The sequence below is a fragment of the Brachyistius frenatus genome, unplaced genomic scaffold (genome assembly GCF_029030835.1).
Source record: "Brachyistius frenatus isolate BFR_SWC_R1_liver_20210118 unplaced genomic scaffold, ASM2903083v1 Contig_168, whole genome shotgun sequence".
In the NCBI taxonomy this organism is placed as follows: Eukaryota; Metazoa; Chordata; class Actinopteri; family Embiotocidae; genus Brachyistius; species Brachyistius frenatus.
In genome coordinates this window covers 384,114-402,308 of record NW_027210767.1, presented here as the reverse complement: position 1 = coordinate 402,308, position 18,195 = coordinate 384,114, and the positions used below count along the sequence as shown (strand labels likewise).

General features: G+C 44.3%; 1 protein-coding gene across 1 annotated transcript in view; it reads left to right on the top strand.

Moving 5' to 3' along the window:
* kcnh5b (potassium voltage-gated channel, subfamily H (eag-related), member 5b) overlaps positions 1–18,195 on the top strand; it is a 93,527-nt gene that overhangs the window by 15,191 nt on the left and 60,141 nt on the right. Inside the window, exons 5-6 of the mRNA XM_069717077.1 lie at positions 5,112–5,227; positions 9,597–9,989. Of these exons, the coding sequence (XP_069573178.1) occupies positions 5,112–5,227; positions 9,597–9,989 (509 nt within the window). The remainder of the gene's footprint in view (positions 1–5,111; positions 5,228–9,596; positions 9,990–18,195) is intronic.

Sequence of the window (18,195 nt, the reverse complement as noted above, 5' to 3'; positions counted from 1 at the left end):
ACTTGTTAAAAAAAAATACCCATGATTTTGCATTTTGTCTGCAATTTTCTTCCTTTATTGTTGATTTTTACACAGTTGAGTCACATTTTTCCACAAGATAAAAAGACCATCCCAGAAAATGTCTGTCCATCTTGATCCACTTGATCACACGGTCGGTGGTTCAGTCTCCGCCTCCTCCGGTCCACAAGTTGAACCTCCAACCTTTGTGTGTGCATGTGTAGAGGCGAAATATAAACTGCTTTTAGAAGCACCATGAACGCTATTGATTTATGAGAAACGGTTTTCCATGAGTGTTATGATCATTACTGTCGATGAGCGAGTACACATGATTTGTCTCTGTACTTGGAGGGGGCGGGGCTTAATCAGGGAGTGGGCGGGAACTAACCGGAAGTTGTTCACATAAGCCTGAAATTGATGCGGGTTGACATAAAATGGATAATTTATTAGAAAACTATTTACAGAACGAACCCAGAATCCAACTTCAGAGAAATGTTTTTATTTAAAAGACAGCGGTCTGTGTAAGCGAGGAGGCGGAGGTCTGTGTGTCGCTGGCCTCGACGTGTCCACACGGCTAGTGTTCGTTAGAAACCAGAGCCAGCAGCCACCGATGAAGATCTTTCTTCGTCACAACAGATGTTGACACAAATGCTCGTATGATTCTCGTGCTCCTACTCGTCTCATCACGAAGGATCAATGACACCCTAAAAGTGAGAAGCGCATGTGGACGCTACCAGGTCTCGTGGTGTCTGGCGAAGCGGGGGAAACTGACTGCCACAGTGAGGCTGCAGCGTCAGCCTGCCGTGCCACAGAGCAGCACGCGGAGGGCTGCAGTTTAACCTCGCTGCTGATACAATGGGGTGGGAGAGGCCGTCGGTGAGGAGGGGATATTCGCCGCTGCCGGCGTCTGCAGAGTTCACTCGTGCTGCAGACCCAAACTCGCCCTCGGCCGCGTCTCCGGCCGCTCCCACGGCTCGACACGCCAGAACACGTCAGCATCACAGATCCCAGTCTGCTAAGGATCTCCATCGACTCCAAAAACGAATTATTATTGTTATTATTATTTTTTTTTAAATGTATAATCCTCACTGACACCCTTCTTTGATTTGGGAACATTTTGGACACCATCGGCTCGGTGCACGGCTTGTTGTGGTCATCGAGGATGAACCGCTGGCAACAGACCGAGTTCACTTTGCTATCTCTGCTACATCAGTGTAGGAAAACATTGAGGACATAAAGGAATGAACAAAAACATGCAGCAGGGCAGAACTATTAAATGATGAATAACATGCTGTCGTGTTGTTGCCGTGTTCACTGTTTGCTTTGTCAGCAGCTGCAACGCCTTCACAGCTCGCTGTTAGCTCGGCCTCAGGCAGGACAACTTCTCAGGTAGACAGCTGCTCAGGATGAGTGACGAGGTGCCTCAGGCAGTAAACCGACATTTCAGCTTTTGAAATTGCTGCTTTTATTTTGCAGAGGTGTAGCTGGACTCACAGTGTCCACCTTGCAAATTTTAAACCTGGTTATCGTGAATTATGTTTATGCCTCCTTATGACGGCAGAAAAGTTTTTAGGTTGCTCATCTCGTTCTCGTGAATGACTTCAAGAAACTTGGACTTTACTTGGACTCGAGGATGAACTGACGTCTGGAGGTCTGGTTGGAACTGTTTCAGCGGCGCACAAATCGATACAGTAGATTAGGAAGGGGTGGCCGTGGCCCAGTTTGGGACCTCCTCGTGCTGTATGGGAGACGGTCTACGCTTGGGGAAGCTACTGCTCGCTGCCCTCAAACAGCGAGGAAGCAGTTAAACAGATTTACCGAACCTTTCATGATCTGTCAGAGGTGGTTACAAAGACAGCGCGGACATTTACACTTCATTGGACGAGTTTTCAAACGGGAAAACAGAAAATGGGTACTAACTGGCTGGTTTTGTGAATGTTCAGCTCACTCCATCTTCCCCTGCAGACCTTTCTCTTTCTGAGCCCCTGACCGTCTCCAGCGTTGTCGGACGCCGTCCTGAACTTGCTATACGAACAGCTCCATGCTAACTGAAGAAAACGCTCTCGCCTGTTGGCAACAAACAAGTAAATTAACATTTAGTGTGTGCGCACCTCCACAGTGAATTTAAACATTTGTTTGTTCACATCCAAGCTGTGTTTGTAAGGGCACATCCATTCAAAACGACGCAAGCAGTATCTCCACCGATGAACCCAAAAAAGATGCTCAGACTGGATACATGTTTGCAGTGCTTATAAAGTGTCCTACACGTGTCTGTCCCTCTGCTGCAGGACAAGTCTCTCTGTTGTCTATAAATTCAAATCGTTTCCTGCACTGTAGTGAGTTGTGTGTGTGTGTGTGTGTGTGGAGCTGCTGATCAAAATCTCATTCCAGAATTCACTTTGGTCGTGTGTGCACCAGTTCTGCTCCCGTGTTATTTTTAGCCCGGGCCTTTACTTTTTTTTGGATTCTTTATTCACACCTCCATTGTGCTCCAGTCTGATAAATCAAGCGGAGTTGCATTCTTGAGGGGGAACCACAGCAGGAGCCTTACTATTAACCATGAAAAAGGACCGCTTATTTACCCGCCCTGCTGTTTCCCCCTCATGCTCTGCGTGAGGCCCTTTTGTCCTTTTGTGCCCGTGTGTCCAGTGGACGCCTGCAGGCCGTCCGTGCGCACTCGCACAAACGCCGCCGGGACATGTTCCTCCGTTCGGCTGCACGTCGAAAGTGTTTCTGGGTAAGAAAAAAATGAACACACGTGGGCTCTTTTTTAATGTGCCAGTGGTTTGCTATCATTCCCTAACACTTTTAATGCACGGTGCGGCTCTATAATGCATGCACGCTGTACGGGGAATGATGCAACCTCGAAAGGCAGTATAAAAAAAGCACTTAAGGAATAACACCAGAGAGGAAAGGTCATGCAGTCAAACTCCTGCTTCTGTAAAAGTAAACAAGCAGTCCGCCACTTCCTTGTTAGTAAGAAACACGTTTCCTCCTTATTGTGGTTCGCTTGTATTTACATTGTTTCCAACCACCTAAAGACAGTGATGGGAGATTGTGTTTTTATTGTAAATCACTCTTAAAGACGCACTATTTTAGACTTGCTTTTTGTTGATTTCACTTTTATTGAATCACTGTCTGTTTTATTGTCTGCTTTTTGTTGTTGTATTTTGATCATTATATTTTATTCATCGTTGCACATTGCGCTTTTAATAGTGCTCTTGCATGTTAGGACTCTTACTTGTGTAGCGCAGGAATTCATAATACGTGTTAGTATGCAAGTACGCCATTTGAAACGCAGCACAAGTTTTCACTCAGTTTAAACTTCTTTTTGGAAATGTGAAGTGTAACAGTGTCACTGTATCTGTCTGTTAACCGGGGGGCCACCTTATATTTTAAACTGTTTCAACTGCCAGCAATCTACTGTACAATGCAGCGAGCTACACGAGCGCTTCTGCTGCCAGGAAATATATTGAAAAATATCCATTTTGGCGATGAGCCATCCCCCCTGCCCCCCCCGGCTTATTATCTGTGACTGTACAGCGCCAACCTTAAGTATTAGCATATAGAAAACTGCACAAAAGAATCCGCTCTGAAACTGAAGACGAACAATAAATTACACAACAGCGTTTCCTGCAGCGAAGTCCAGTGATTTGGGTTTCAGCGCTCAGAATAAAACTCGGCATGTTGTGTTGATGTTCACATGGACCTCGGCGCAGCGTTGTGTCCAGCTGTTTTCACACAGAGAAGTGAATGGTTGGATTTGAAAGGGGAGGTTTCACACAGCTGGAGGCATCAGGGTTAAAAGCCATTTCAAAGTGCACTTTTTTTTTTTTTTAATGGTAATGGGCCCTTCAAAGGGTCGATGTGTGACGACTGTGTGTGGTGGGCCTCTGCTGTGCGACCCTTTGGCCTTTTGAAACATTTTATTTTATTTTTAGAGCAGTACAGTAGCTCCCATTCGCGGCGTGGCCAAGAAAACGACCGCTGCTGGACTGGCCTGGATTGTTCAGACCTACACGGTGTCATGTTGATCAATGATTGGGTTTTAATGTAATAAGTTATTAAAGAAGCAGTGTTTTACTTTCCACTGTTTGAGGGTAAAAACAAGACTGGATGAGGAATGAACCCACAAAGTTGTTTCATTCTTTATTGCATGTTTTGCATTTTCTCTGCATTTATAATGCGCTATATGAAAATCATACTTTATTTAAAGCAGCATGATGAAATGCTTATCTGCCTCCAAAGGAACAGTCTATTAATCAATGGCTATGAGATGAAACATAGAAAGGTTAATGTAGAAGTTAAAGTTCAATTTAAAGGACCAAAACTATAGATTTTGTTTCCACTGATCCGAGTCTTTTAAAATTGATTATGAGTCCTGATCCGATACTTGTATTTCCCTGGATAATCCAGCTGCTCAGTGCACACTTCAAGTTAATTAAAATTCTTAAAATCAATCCATCGTATTAAACAGGTCTGTAATGCATTGGCAACAAATGGCCTGAATCCAAGCTGTTCTTTCATGTTTTTTTTTTTTTATCATTTCTATTTATACATTTTTGCGAAATAACCTTTTTTTTTTTTTTTAAATCCTAATTTTACATAGTGCTGCTGTAAACAAACGAACAGATATCTAACAGATTAATAGCTCTTAGCAGTTCCACGTGACGGCTTTGTCATAAGAAAAAACGGCTGGAATCATAAATAAGAGCTGAACTTTAACACAACAAAACATGACAAACATGTGTAAAATATGGAGCGATCCCTGATGGCCTGGAGGACAGAGCTGCATCCGTGTGGAGGTCAGAGTGCGCCGGACGGCTGCAGAGCAGAAACCCTGCAACTGTCAGAGACTCGGTTGTGTTCAAGGACTTTTTTCTGCAGGCCGGCTGTTGATGAACCGGGAATAACTGTTGCTCTCCGTCCTCTCGGGGCAGAAGTAGAAGCTGTGGGAATATTTTTGCGTGTCTTGTGTTTCCCCCGTCGGACGGATAAACAGCGGAGCTGTGCCGACTGGGGCCCCGATTTGTGTTTGTGTGGATCATTAAGAGCCGGCTGGCGTTAATGTGACGATTGCGATCTTGACAGTGATTGACGTCTCGTCTTTGCAGGATGGACCAAGTTCGCGCGGCTCACGCGGGCTCTCACCAACAACCGCAACACGCTGCAGCAGCTGGCGCCCATAAGCAAACACGAAGTCAGCCACAAACCGTCCAGACTGGTGGAGGTGAGCGCACACACACGCACACACACACACACACACACACACCCACGCACACGCACACACACACGCACACACACACACACACACACACACACACACAGACGCACACACACACGCACACACAGAGCACATGCTTACTCTCACATTATCATTAAATATGACCTTTGTGGCCACTGCTTTAAACTGGTGTGTGTTAACCGGGAGGTAACCATAGCAACGTACTGTGCTCCCGCTGTCGAAAGTGATCTCAGGTCAGACATATTATAAGCAAACATTGAAATGTATATTTACAAATTATATTAAAACAAATATTTATAAATTGCCCTTTAAAAATGCAGTGTGATTTTTTTTCCCCTCATCTTTTTAAGGCCACTTGGTTGCCATGGAAACGGGTGTCAAACACATTAAAAACATCTCCTTTCAAGTCGATATAGCAAACTCGTGCTCATTTCCGCCTGCAGCGGTAGCAGGAATATAAGAGCAAACATCTGGAGTCGTGTTTGTGTCCATCTCATTGTCATAAAACAAGATATGAAGTCTCTTTTTAGCTCCGTTTTCGGTTGCTAGCAGCTCCTGAGGAAAATATCAGCTGCTTATAGCTCCACTATGATCAGCAAGTGGCCTCCTGCTGTGTCGGACTGCCTGGCCAACACGGCGTTTCTCTGTTACAACAGCCGCCGGTGGCTGAAACGCCACGAGGGTGCTGAGAGTTGAAGCAGCCTGGTAAAGATAAACAATGAGCTGAAACGGAGGGAGCTGCAGATTCAGGTGATAAAACGCCGCAGATGCTTTACGACCAGCGGCCCGTGTTGTTCACGTTGTTTTCACCGTCGCCTGAGAATTGTTGCCCGAGTTCATTAGCCAGCTGTAATAATGAGCGAGTATTAGCGAACGGACCAACATTGGCTAACGATGCACAACACTGACATTAGCATGGCTTCGCTAACACTGCTCCAACATGAATTATGACTGTTGGCACTTAATGGGGCTGCAGGCAAGCTGCTTTAATCATCTAATAACGCAGAGATTATTTTTAGTTTAGTGGACCAGCCTCTGCTCCTATTCTGCTACTGAATCTCCCACTGAGGATATATTTATTAACAATATTAAACAATCATCTTTTTTTTTTAAATATTAAACATTAAAACTACTAAACTACATATTAAACTACTAAAATCCTAAAAAGTACAATTTCTTACTTGATGGTTATGTTTTCTAGCATGATGTTCCCAGATCCAAACTCGCCGTGTGAATGTAGGAGTCTGGCCAAGCTCCATTTAAGGATTGTTAAATTTGACATCATTGGTGCAGCCTTTAACCAATCAGCTTTGAGCACCGATGAAAACGATGGTTTTTCACTGCTCAAGAAAATCATCCTAAACTTCTTGCTCCTCATTCAGATACTAACAGTGCCACAACAGTTGCTGACCTGTCACCTGGACGGAGGTGTAGCTGCAAGGCTCTTCATGCGCGCGCGCGCGCACACACACACACACACACACACTTACTTACTTACACTTCACAAAAATATGCCGCCACAGCAACTCTGTGCTCTTTGTGTTATTTCTGCACAAATAAACTCCTCATATAAAACATTAACAGGCACATTTAAACTATTTTCTCAATACTGACAGACGCTGGCGTGCAAAACACAAAAAACCCCATCTTCGATATGTCCATCCCCCCAACCCCACCCACCCACCCCAACCCTCCCTTTCCTTCTTCACACACTCACATTCCAACTTCCCTCAAACTGCAGTTGTTGGACCCAGCGAGCGGTGCACTCCCTGCTGCGGAAGGTCATCAATATTTCATGCCGGTGGAGAACACAGAAGCAGGGTGGCACGGGCACTCCGGATGATTGTGACTGCTACCAGAAATAAAAATATAAAAAGGGATATGGGTGTGTGGGGGAGAAGATTGCTCATGTCTCATTTAGCCAGAGTTCACACACCTGTTTTATTCATGAAGGTCTGAGCGAGGTGTATCGCCTTTAATCAGAGTTTGTTTGGGTTGCGTCCCCGCTTAGTGCGCGAGGTGAGAGGCAGTGTGGGTTTTTAGTGAAAGCGTTTCCTCCGGGGCGGCCCAAGAACGAGAGGGAGGAGGGGGGAAGAAACAGAAGAGGAAGACTGAGGAGTCAAGGAGTGAAGGAAAGGAGAAGTTGTGGAGGAAGGAAAGTCGTAAGCAAAGAAGGGCGGAGCAGTTTGAGGGGAAAAGGTGTGAAATCTAAAGATAAGACCGATGTCATGTTGGGAGGGAAGGAAGGAAGGAAACAAGTCAGAATCAGTGTAACAAGCTAATATACCCTATTTTCCCGCCCTGGTGGTGGATGTTAGAGGCTTGCATAACATCCTGAGCGCACTCACTCGGTTTGGCAGGTGATCCATCTGCTCTGCAGCCTGTAAGGCACAGCTGGCGTCTTCTGTTAAAGATGAGTGGAAGCAGGGATGTTGATGGTTTGTCTTTTCTAAAAAAAATTTACCCCCCCCCCACACACACACACAGTGCTCTTGGGCTAATTGGCTGTCTAATTTGTTCCTGCTCCAGACCTTGAGCTGTTTGATTGGCAGCTCTGATGAAAGGGATTAGTGGAGATGCAGATCCGTCGTTATGAAGCCCGCTGTTGATCCTCGGCTCTGCCGCGCCGCTTTGTTATTCGGCGTCAAATTGTGTCCCAGTGCGAGGACAGCGGAGGCTAACTAAGGCTCACCGAGGCTAACTTCTATCAGAAGAACAGGAAGTCTTCATCATGATGATGATGGGCATATTGTTAATCACCCGATGGTACTATTAACAGAACTAGTAATATCCGTTGCAATTATTAGTTGCAGTGAGTTGCTCGTCGTCGCAGTCGTTGTCGTAGAAATACTGTGGTTGTGTAGAAGTGCTTGTAGTAACAAGGTAGATGCAGTTTTTGTTGTGGTAGTAACAGTACAAGTGCAAGAACAAGAAGTAACACTAGTGGTATTAGTAACAGTACGACAAGTGGAGATGTGCAGGTGGTAATGGTGCAAGTAGTAAGACATGTTGTAGAAGAAGTGGTAATACATGCTAGTATTTCTGTGATGTGCCGCATTATCATCAAAGTAAATGTTTACGTATTGCTCTTTATTAGGTAGTGCTTGATAAAATGTAAAAAAAATTTTTCCTGGATTTGCAATTTCTTTTTTAATTCCTGCAATCTTATCAGAAAATTTTTTTTTTTAAAACTCTGCAAATTACATCAACATTTTTCAGAAAATCCACTGTAAAATAAAGCATTTTTGATTGCAACAGTCACATAAACTGCAAAATGCTTAAAGGACTGATAAAAGTGCCATCATTTAAATCACTTCTTTAAATGCACACTGTCTAAACACTGAGCACCCATGACCCTGTACAAAAAAGATTAGTGCTTTTCTTCATTTTGTCAGGAGTCCAGTTTTTTCCTCCGTTTTGCCCCCCGATCACCTCTCCTCCTGTGTCCCCTGTCTTTGTCTGTGGCCACGCCCCTCACCTCCCGTGGCCACGCCCCTCACCGGTCCCAGCAGCTGCAGCCACTCACCCCTGATCACCACCTGCAGGTGTGCTGCATCTCCCTGATCACCTCCCCAGACTATATGTAACCTGCCCCTGCACAACTCTGGTGGTCGGTTCATTCTGTTATGTGGTGGGTGTTTTTCCAGGACCCAAATGCAAGCTCACAGACTCGAGGTATCAAGTTCCAAAATACAGTCTTTATTGTAAAAAACAAACAAAAAACAACGAACCAAAAGGTGGCACCTATCGTGTCCACTTACTTCCAGTCGGGAGGGCAACTCGACCGACAGCTCCAGGGGGACACGGCTGACAGGGCAGCCGGCAGACCAGCGGAAGGGACGACGTCAACAATCCTCCGAGCCGGGAGGGCAACTCCACCGACTGGTGACTTTGACGGGGAATATCCGCAGGAGGCACAGAGGCCGGAGGAACGGGAACGGGACTGACGGAGAGCTGACAGAGAGCAGACGGAGGACGGACGGGTGACTAAATAAAAATGAACAGACAACCAGAGTTGTGCAGGGGCAGGTTACATATAGTCTGGGGAGGTGATCAGGGAGATGCAGCACACCTGCAGGTGGTGATCAGGGGTGAGTGGTTACATCTGCTGGGACCGGTGAGGGGCGTGGCCACGGGAGGTGAGGGGCGTGGCCACAGACAAAGACAGGAGGAGAGGTGATCGGGGGCAAAACGGAGGAAAAAACTGGACTCCTGACACATTTGTGTGTTTGACTGTGTGTTTTAATATGTAATGATTAAACGGTGCTTTAATGAACTCTTTGAAGATGACAGGTAAAATGAAACCCAATAAAGACTCGTTAAGCAGCTGTTTGCCGCTCTCTCCCGTCTCCAGGTGCTGCAGCTCAACTCCGACATCCTCCCGCAGTACAAGCAGGAGGCCCCCAAGACGCCCCCCCACATAATCCTCCACTACTGCACCTTCAAGACCACCTGGGACTGGGTCATCCTCATCCTCACCTTCTACACGGCCATCATGGTGCCCTACAACGTCTCCTTCAAGACCAAGCAGAACAACATCGTGTGGCTGGTGCTGGACAGCGTGGTGGACGTCATCTTCCTGGTGGACATCGTCCTCAACTTCCACACCACCTTCGTGGGGCCCGGCGGCGAGGTGATCTCCGATCCCAAACTCATCCGCATGAACTACCTGAAGACGTGGTTCGTCATCGACTTGCTGTCCTGCCTGCCCTACGACATCATCAACGCCTTCGAGAACGTGGATGAGGTACGGTCGGGCTTTTTTTAATTTTTTTTAATTTTTTTTATGCTTTTCTCAGGTGTGACTGAAGGTGTGTGCGGTTGTCAGTCAGCTGAAGTTTGTTCAATCATAGAAATCTAAACCTCGAAAGGGCCTGAAGTGTTTGCACAGAGCTTTACTCTTTGGACTCTACTGCTTTAATAAGTCAAAAAAAAAAATCGGCCTTTCAAACACTCTTTAAACATGCATGAGGTCGACGTTGTTGCAAAAACACGATGGCGACTGTGAGATGTCAGGATGGTGAAACCAGCTCTGTCTTTTACTGCCAGCATTACTTTATTGATTGTTTTCCAGCAGGGTTTATGGGGAATTAGCTTTGATTAGAAATGTTGTCTGTGACTGTTGATGAAAGTGTGATGGTGCTAATTTTTACTAGCTGGATGGATCCTTCTTAAACCCAACACTCGAGCTTTAGACTGTCTCTAGAAAATGATTGAAATCGAAATGAGAAAGATGTCATGACATTGCAGAATTGAGCTTCATGCTCTATCTGAAGTGCCTAGATTACTGTAGGTAGGTAGGTATATATATATATATATACTTTATTAATCCCCGAGGGGAAATTTTTTTAGTGTCAGATTGATGACTCATCGAGTCACCAGTTTGCTGACTGGTTCAGTTTCCAGCTGCTGAGTCTCAGGTGACTGTTAGTGACCCCATTTTCACCAGGGATTAACATTCATTTTGGCTATTTTATTTTGGTGTCCTATTAGTTTGAGAAAACACTGCTGACGTACGTGTCTGCCCTGACGATGAGAGTTTTAAGATGCCGACTCTGTTGTTTGATTTCTGGATGATGTATCATAATGAGATCGGGCTTGTTCGGGGTATTTTTCACGGCCACTTACACCCCCTCCACCCCCACCCCACCCCTCCCAGACATCGAGGCGTTCTATCAATATGGCCTCAAGCCCATCACAGGTGATTTTCCACTTGATTTCCCACTGAAATAATTAAACCTCAGCGTGAGTGGAAGCTAAAATTAATTCAATGTAAAATGAAAAAGAATGAAAGATACGTGCTGGTGGTCTGCCCTTGCAGGTCTGAGTTTTTTATCGTTTATTTTTTTCATATGTGGGTTATGAAAGGCACACTTTGTGTATCGGCATGTGCAAGCTTTGTGAACACAATGCACAATCTTCATTATTGAGTATGTATACGTGTGTGTGTGTGTGTGTGTCTGCCAAGTGGGGGTTTAATCACGATTGCTTTAATGCCAGTAATTATAATAAATGTGTGCATTCAGGCTGCCAGCAGCGGGATTTTCTACATCTATTCATTTTTCATGCCAAAAAAACCAACTCCACACCTCCCTCAGCATTTTATTCTTGTTAATATTTGGACCAACACGACTCACTAAAACTCCCGATACACAGCCTTGTAGTTTTTAGGTTTTTTTTTCCTTAAAGTCACGACAAAATGAATTTTGGACGGTCTGCCCAGGTAGATAAAATGACTTGGCTTCAACTTGAATCAATCAGAAATTGGAACACTTTCCAAACACATTTCAAACAAATCTTCAGTCTCACACCTGTCTGAGCTGCATGTGCTGCATTAATTGGGGGCTTTTCTCAGCGTAGGCGGCTAGTTAGCATCTACAGATAGTATGCATGTGAGGCGTTTACGGAGCATCCGTATATTCTCGTCTCTACAGATAATATGCGTGTATTGTTGGAGGAGAAGGATAAGGGGATCACCAAAGTTTTTCATGACAACCCATGAAACGGAGATCTGCCTGGTTAAAAATAATGAAAGTAATATTAATTTGTCATCGCAGCTGTTTTTATACAAAAGATTAACATTAGTCAGGTCTCTCTTCCCCCTCTTTGCTCAATTAGACATTTTTGTTGCTGCTTTCCCATATTAACCAGCCTGTTAGGATGGATGGATGCTGACTGAGGACATTGTGTGGGTGGCTGAAGGTGCAGTGTGAGAGAAAAATTGCAGAGATTATTATGGGCTCGTCGCAGACTGAACTCGCCTGTTGATGTGTCTGACAGCTGAAAATGAGCAGGGAAAGTATTTTTAGTCGTATTTTAACACAGGTTTCAAGACTGCTGCGGACATGTATTCAGGCGCTGCCAACTCACACACACACATTCCTGACTTATAATACAGCACCAAGTCCAAACAAAAAATTCTCTCCGAGTCTGGAGAACTTTCTTCCCTGACTGCGTGAGGTTATTCAGCGTTGTTGATGCCAATATTCTTTTATTCAACATAACCAGGTCTATTAAAGTGTCAGGAAGCTCTGTTTCAGTCACAGGTCGAGGGTCATCCAACAGGATAATGACCCAAAATACGCACAGCTAAAATCCTACCCAGAATGGGAAAACGAAGATATCAGACTGTTCTGAAGTGGCCTTCGATCTTAATCCTGTCAAACATGAATGGAAAAAGGCTGAAACATGCAGTCTGAAGAAGAAACCCCTTCCAACCCGAGACAGCAGGAGCAGTTTGTTCTGCAAGAGTGAACCAAACTACCTGCTGACAGGTGCAGAAATCTCAGAGATACGCAAGTCATTTAAGTTAAGGGCTCCATCAATTGTATCATTGCCATTTTCATTTGTTTTATTGTTTGAAATATTCAATAAAATCAAAAGCAAAGTCTCATTCTCTCAAGAACATTTATTTCACGAGCTGCGGAGGAGCGAGGAGTTGATCTGAACCTGAGAACCTTTACAAGAAACCTGACTGCACACCAGGCCTGTCAATCAAACCGGACACGCCCTCAAACATGTCTCTCTCTGAGGCTTAATATCTAGTTAATGATGGAGTTATTTTTAGGAGGACCACCAGAACTCAAAAGTGAATTTCACTGTAGTGACTCGTAGAAAACATTTATGGACTTTGTTTTTAATGAGAAGTTTTTAAATAGGAATCTACTGGAGCCAGATGTTTATTGGTGCCAGCCCCTACTGGCCCTCTGGTATTGCAGTTTAAAGCGCAAGAGAAGAGAATGCTTTCTGGGCTTTAATGATGATTTCATGTTGTTTTTTTGTCCTTAATTTGACTGTTGATGCCGTTCCTTCTGTTAGTGATGTTTCCACATCCCCAGCAGTGAAATAAGTTAGTAAAATGTTTTCCTGACAGATTGAAGGTGTTTAAATCCACCAGAACAAAAAAAAAAAGTTTTCCCTTGAAGCTGCAAAGGACTTTACACTATACTTGTACTGTTTGTTCCTGTTGAGATTTTGGAGATCCAAGGTTCTGGATAACTCAAGAATAGCAACACCTACACGAGGACAGGCGCGGGTCAGCATTAACACCAGCAGAACATGTGAAGTGAAAACAACTGCAGCGAAACGTGATGTAACATCCTCACGAGGAGTTTGTGCCAACGCTCCCTCAGGTCGCTGCAGAGTTGGTGTTGGGGTCGGTGTGTGTGTGTGTGTGTGTGTGTGTGTGTTGGATGTGTAGTGTTGGATTCAGGCAGGGAGGAACTCCCCGCGGGCTCCGGGCCACCTGCTGTCACACAGAGGCGCCCAGCAGGCCGATGGCGGGGGGTGAGGGGAGAGATGCAGCGGGCGTCTGCAGGTGCCGTGGCCGCTCCCGGAGCTCTAATCCGGCCTGACCTTTCCTGTGTGGCGTGCATGTAGCTGCCGCCGCGGCCAATCGAGCCGGGAGGAGGGCGCGCGCTGTGCATTTGGGGGTGAAATGTTAACGCTGCATGTTAAGACGAAAGAGACGAAAGGGAAGGAGGAAATGGAAAGGTTGGGCCTGAACACGTCTGCTACGGTTACATGTAGAAGGACTGTAAAGGAGCGTTGAAGGCCTGAATGTAGATGAACGCGTAGACTGGAGATGCCACGAATAGGAGCAATGTTGTGTGAAGGATGGCACATGGGAGTCAGAAGGAAGCGACAGACCGCTGCTTGTTCTTTTGGATAAGTCTAATTTCTGCTGTTTTAACTGTTTTCACTCAACACTGTGCTTTATTTCATGGTCATGGCTACGTCTGCGGTGTCACAATCGGGAAATTGTACTTCTCTTACAACTAACATTTTTTATTTTCTGTTCATTTTATGCTACTGTTAGTGTAACCCTATTCATAGTTTAATAATACACCTTATGAAGAAGAACAGACATTTACTGACATTCAGCGTTGAAATATATCAGTAAAAATGTCTTGTTTGCCTTTTAGATTTTATAAACATAATCTGCAAGCGGCTCATGTGACAACTTTATCACAGAGAGCCTATTACTCAAATATACAAATAAATTTCTAACTGACGGGTAACATTAATCAAAATAAACAATTTATGTTCTTTTAAACCACAGAAGAAGAAAGGGGCACTTTGAGGTGACGTCCAGACGGAAGTGGTTGAAAAAAAACTGCGGTCAGCTCAGATAATTGTGATCAAGTGATGATGTAATAATTGTGACGGGCCTTCTTGCAGGGGATGTCTACAGGTCCGCAAGAGTGAACGGGCGCAGTTTTTCTGTGACTTGCTGTCTGAGCAGAAGTCAAAGACAAGTCTCTCATTTAAATTTTATGCAGCAGAATATCTAAAAGTCATTCAGATGTTTGTTCAAAGGATTAAAAACTGGACAGAAACTCGGCGTCTCGGTTTTCCTGCTGCTCAGAGAACGCTTCGCTTCCGGCTCCTGTCGGTGTAAATTGAAAACCCCGTTGTTACATCTTATATTAAGGCATTTTAAATTTTTAACGCTTGTGGGATCGACTGATTTAAAAAAAAATAATAATAATAATAATTTAATTTTTTTTTTTTTACAAAAAACGCCACACGAGAACCTCCCGGTGGTGCTCGGAAACTTAAAGCGAACGAGCCTCTCGGTGGACGCGAAGTCTCTGTCGCTGGCCGTCTCCCTCCGCCAGGCTCTCTTTGGATAAACAGGTGCTTATTAGCCATGATTTTACATGCGTTACGCTCTCTTGACTCATGCTCTTTTCATCTTTGTGGCTGTGTCCTGTGGCTACTTAATTGAGAGGCATTTACATATATGAGCTGGGAACCGTACAAGTCCCAGGGGGGAGGCCTTTGAAGCTGTGGCTGGAGAGAGGCGGGGAGGGAGGGACGGTGGCATCCGACAGAGGAGAGACCAAAAACCCACAGCAGTCTGAGCTGAGGCGAAGGTGCAGCTGAGGAGGTAAGAATCAGGTCCGGTCGAGTCACAAGTAGAGAAGGGGTCAACATCAAAGGAAAGGAGTCTTTTTTTTTTTTTTTCAGGATTGGTGACAGAAAATTCTTTCTCTACAAATGCGCAGATGAAGATCCGTCTGTAGGAACTTTCTTTAAGCTCCTGTGTTTGACCTGTTTCTGTCTTTTATTTGTGAGACTGGAGCTCAAATTAGAGCCAAAATGGTTTCCGGCTCGTAAAGTGGTGTTTACAAATGGCTCCAAAGTTCAGCTGTAAACCTACAAAATACAACTTGCAGGAGAAACTCAAGTTTGTGCACGTGAGGAACATATTTGTTAAACAAAGGTTGTCGAGGGAACACCTGTAAACTGAGCACCCACCAACAAATCTTTAATGTCCACACATAAATACGACTTGAGTATTACAGGGCCACGTTAAGCAAGTAAAAAAATAAGGAGGAAGTTTTGCTCTTGAAAAAAGTCTAAATGTCGAGAATAATTTAAATTATATTTCCAGCATAAAATTACATCTCAAGATCAAAGTTTAATTTAATGAGAATAATCCAAACTTGCTTTGTTCATGTGGTCCAAGATACCTTGTGTAGATGAACTTTTGCAATTGTACTTCAGAATTAGTTTTAGTATCAAGGAAATTGTCTCTTTCAGTGCATTAAAACAAGTTTGGTAATAAGTATTTGGACTCGAATGGATTGCTGAAAATTGTATCTGTTCAAAAAGAGAAACTACATGAACTCGGAGGAAGTGGCAGCATTTCTTTTCCCAATGAAACACAACAGAAAAAATAAGTTACGCGGGCTGTAACGTGATGTGTGGTTGTTGTTCCATTTTCTTTCGGCTTTAATTACATAGGACAATCATTATTACTTTTTTTTTTTTTTTTTTAAGTTTTCTTTCCCAATACAATATTTACAAAAATGCTAGTGTAAAAAAATATATAATTTCTTCCCTCCTCAAAAATTCTTAGTTCTTTGTACCTGGTTTATTCTGTAATGAGCTTCTTTTTTTCTTTTTTTTTGCACCCTTTTATCGAGGCATTTTTCATAATAAAAACTGCAGCTCCCTGTAAAACTGGTCAATTCCCCGTCCGTGATAGACTGCCAAATTACCTCCAATCAGGAAAATTTAACGCCATCGACCCAGTAACCTCCCTGGAAACACTCAGTCAGCAAGTCTGCCTCATCTTAGTCCAAGCTGCGGTAGTCTATTTTTCTTTTTAGGGATTTTCTCAGATCGCTGCCAACAGTGAGATAATAACGGTGTGAAGGAAATATTATTTGATGTGTTGTATAAAATTTTGCACTCTACTCGTGTGCTGTTCTTTTTCCTGAGAATTTAACACATAGATTTGTAGCTGTGAAAGATTTGCAGTTTTGTTCTTCTGAATTTTGAGAAACTTGAACTTCTGCAGCACTTTTCCTTTTTGTCGGACTGTGTCATGCGTTGACTACTTGAATTCACATGGACGGAGATTTTTCTAGAGTGCATTATTCAACCTGAAAAGTGTTGCAGTAAAAAGAAAAAGAAGGTCGAGCTGCTTTGTGATTTAAATTTTTTACCTCAACTGCAGAATTTAGTTGGAGCAGAAAGGAGGAGCTGAACAGTGCAAAACAGTCAGGAAACAGGATCATTTAGACCACAGGGTGGAATTATATCCCAATTATGAGCGAAAGAGCGGCGCTTCGGTCTGTTACAGGCTCAGAATAAGAAGAGGGCTGAGTGGAGCTGAAGACTGAGGCTGAAAACGGTCGTCAGGCTGGAGCTGAAGGCTGAGCTGAGGGCGACGAGCTGGGAGGAAGATGCAGCTAGCAGCTCACATCATCCACTCAACAATCTCCTGTTTTCTTACATAACATCGTAGCCTGCACCGTTAGATAACCCTGCTGGCTCTGACTTCATCTGCTTCTTTTGTCTCTTTTGCTTCAAAAGGAAATCGTGTCGGTAAATATTCAGCTGGAGCTCGTGCCGCCTCGGCCTCCGCTGCTCCGAGTGCTCCGATGTTGATTGTGTTCAGACGGATTGTGCGGAGCGTGCCGACACCTCGGGGTCCTGGCTGCTGCTCCTGCTGTTGGAAAGAGTCACTTTTGTTCTTTTTAGAGCCTCGTTCTCAGGTCGCTGTGTTTACGAGGTGTCAGGAGCCAAGCCAAGCATCACCAGGGGGGCTCACGGCGTAGTGCATGGGAAAAAAAAAACTCTGGGACAAGGAACTGTTTATGTCAAGGCTCTGTATTAATAGAAATCGTGCATGAGTAATAGAGGCTGGCTGATATTGTCTTTCAGAGGGATTCCCTCGCAGTAATGTGTGAAAAATTGTGACCAAGAAAATGTACTGTGTCACGTTTTTGCATTTTGTATCTATGCGTGTGACTTCTGGTCAACCCTTTACAGTAAGACACATGAATTTCACGTGTGCAAATGCTTATGCGTGATCACATACACATGCAGCATTTCGTCTTGTCGGACAGCCTTAGCAGGGCGGGATGGGTCGAGCTGAAATGAAACGGATACACAGGAACTAAGGAAATATGTAGTAGTTACTGAACGTAACTACAGTTCTCCGAGTACATTCGCCTTTTGTTGTTTTCGGGGGGGGGGGGGTCCCGGGGGCAGGGCAGCCCGCCCTTCCAAGACATTGGTAGGATTTTGCCCATGTGAAACATTTATTTGGTTTTTAGAACACTTTAAACTGTAAAATGTGAAGATTCCCATGTGCAAACTTTCCCCCATATTTTCCCCACGTTATCATGCGTTGCAACATGTGGTAAACGTGTCAATACGTGGAAAACATGGGAGACTCTTGTTTTTTTCCTAAGGGACAACCTACAGATACATTTCTAGTTATTTATTATTTAGAGTGAGTTTCGTTTATAGTGTCAAACGCTGTGACAAACAGGCTCCAGGTTTTGTGTCTTTTGTAAACACGTGAATGAGTCTTATTGTGAGTTTGACCCCTGAAACCATGTTCCTGCTTTTAGACCGACCTTTGTCTGTCACACAATGCAGCATTAAAGTGCTGTGAAGTGGACACGCACAGCAACACTGCTGTTTTGTTT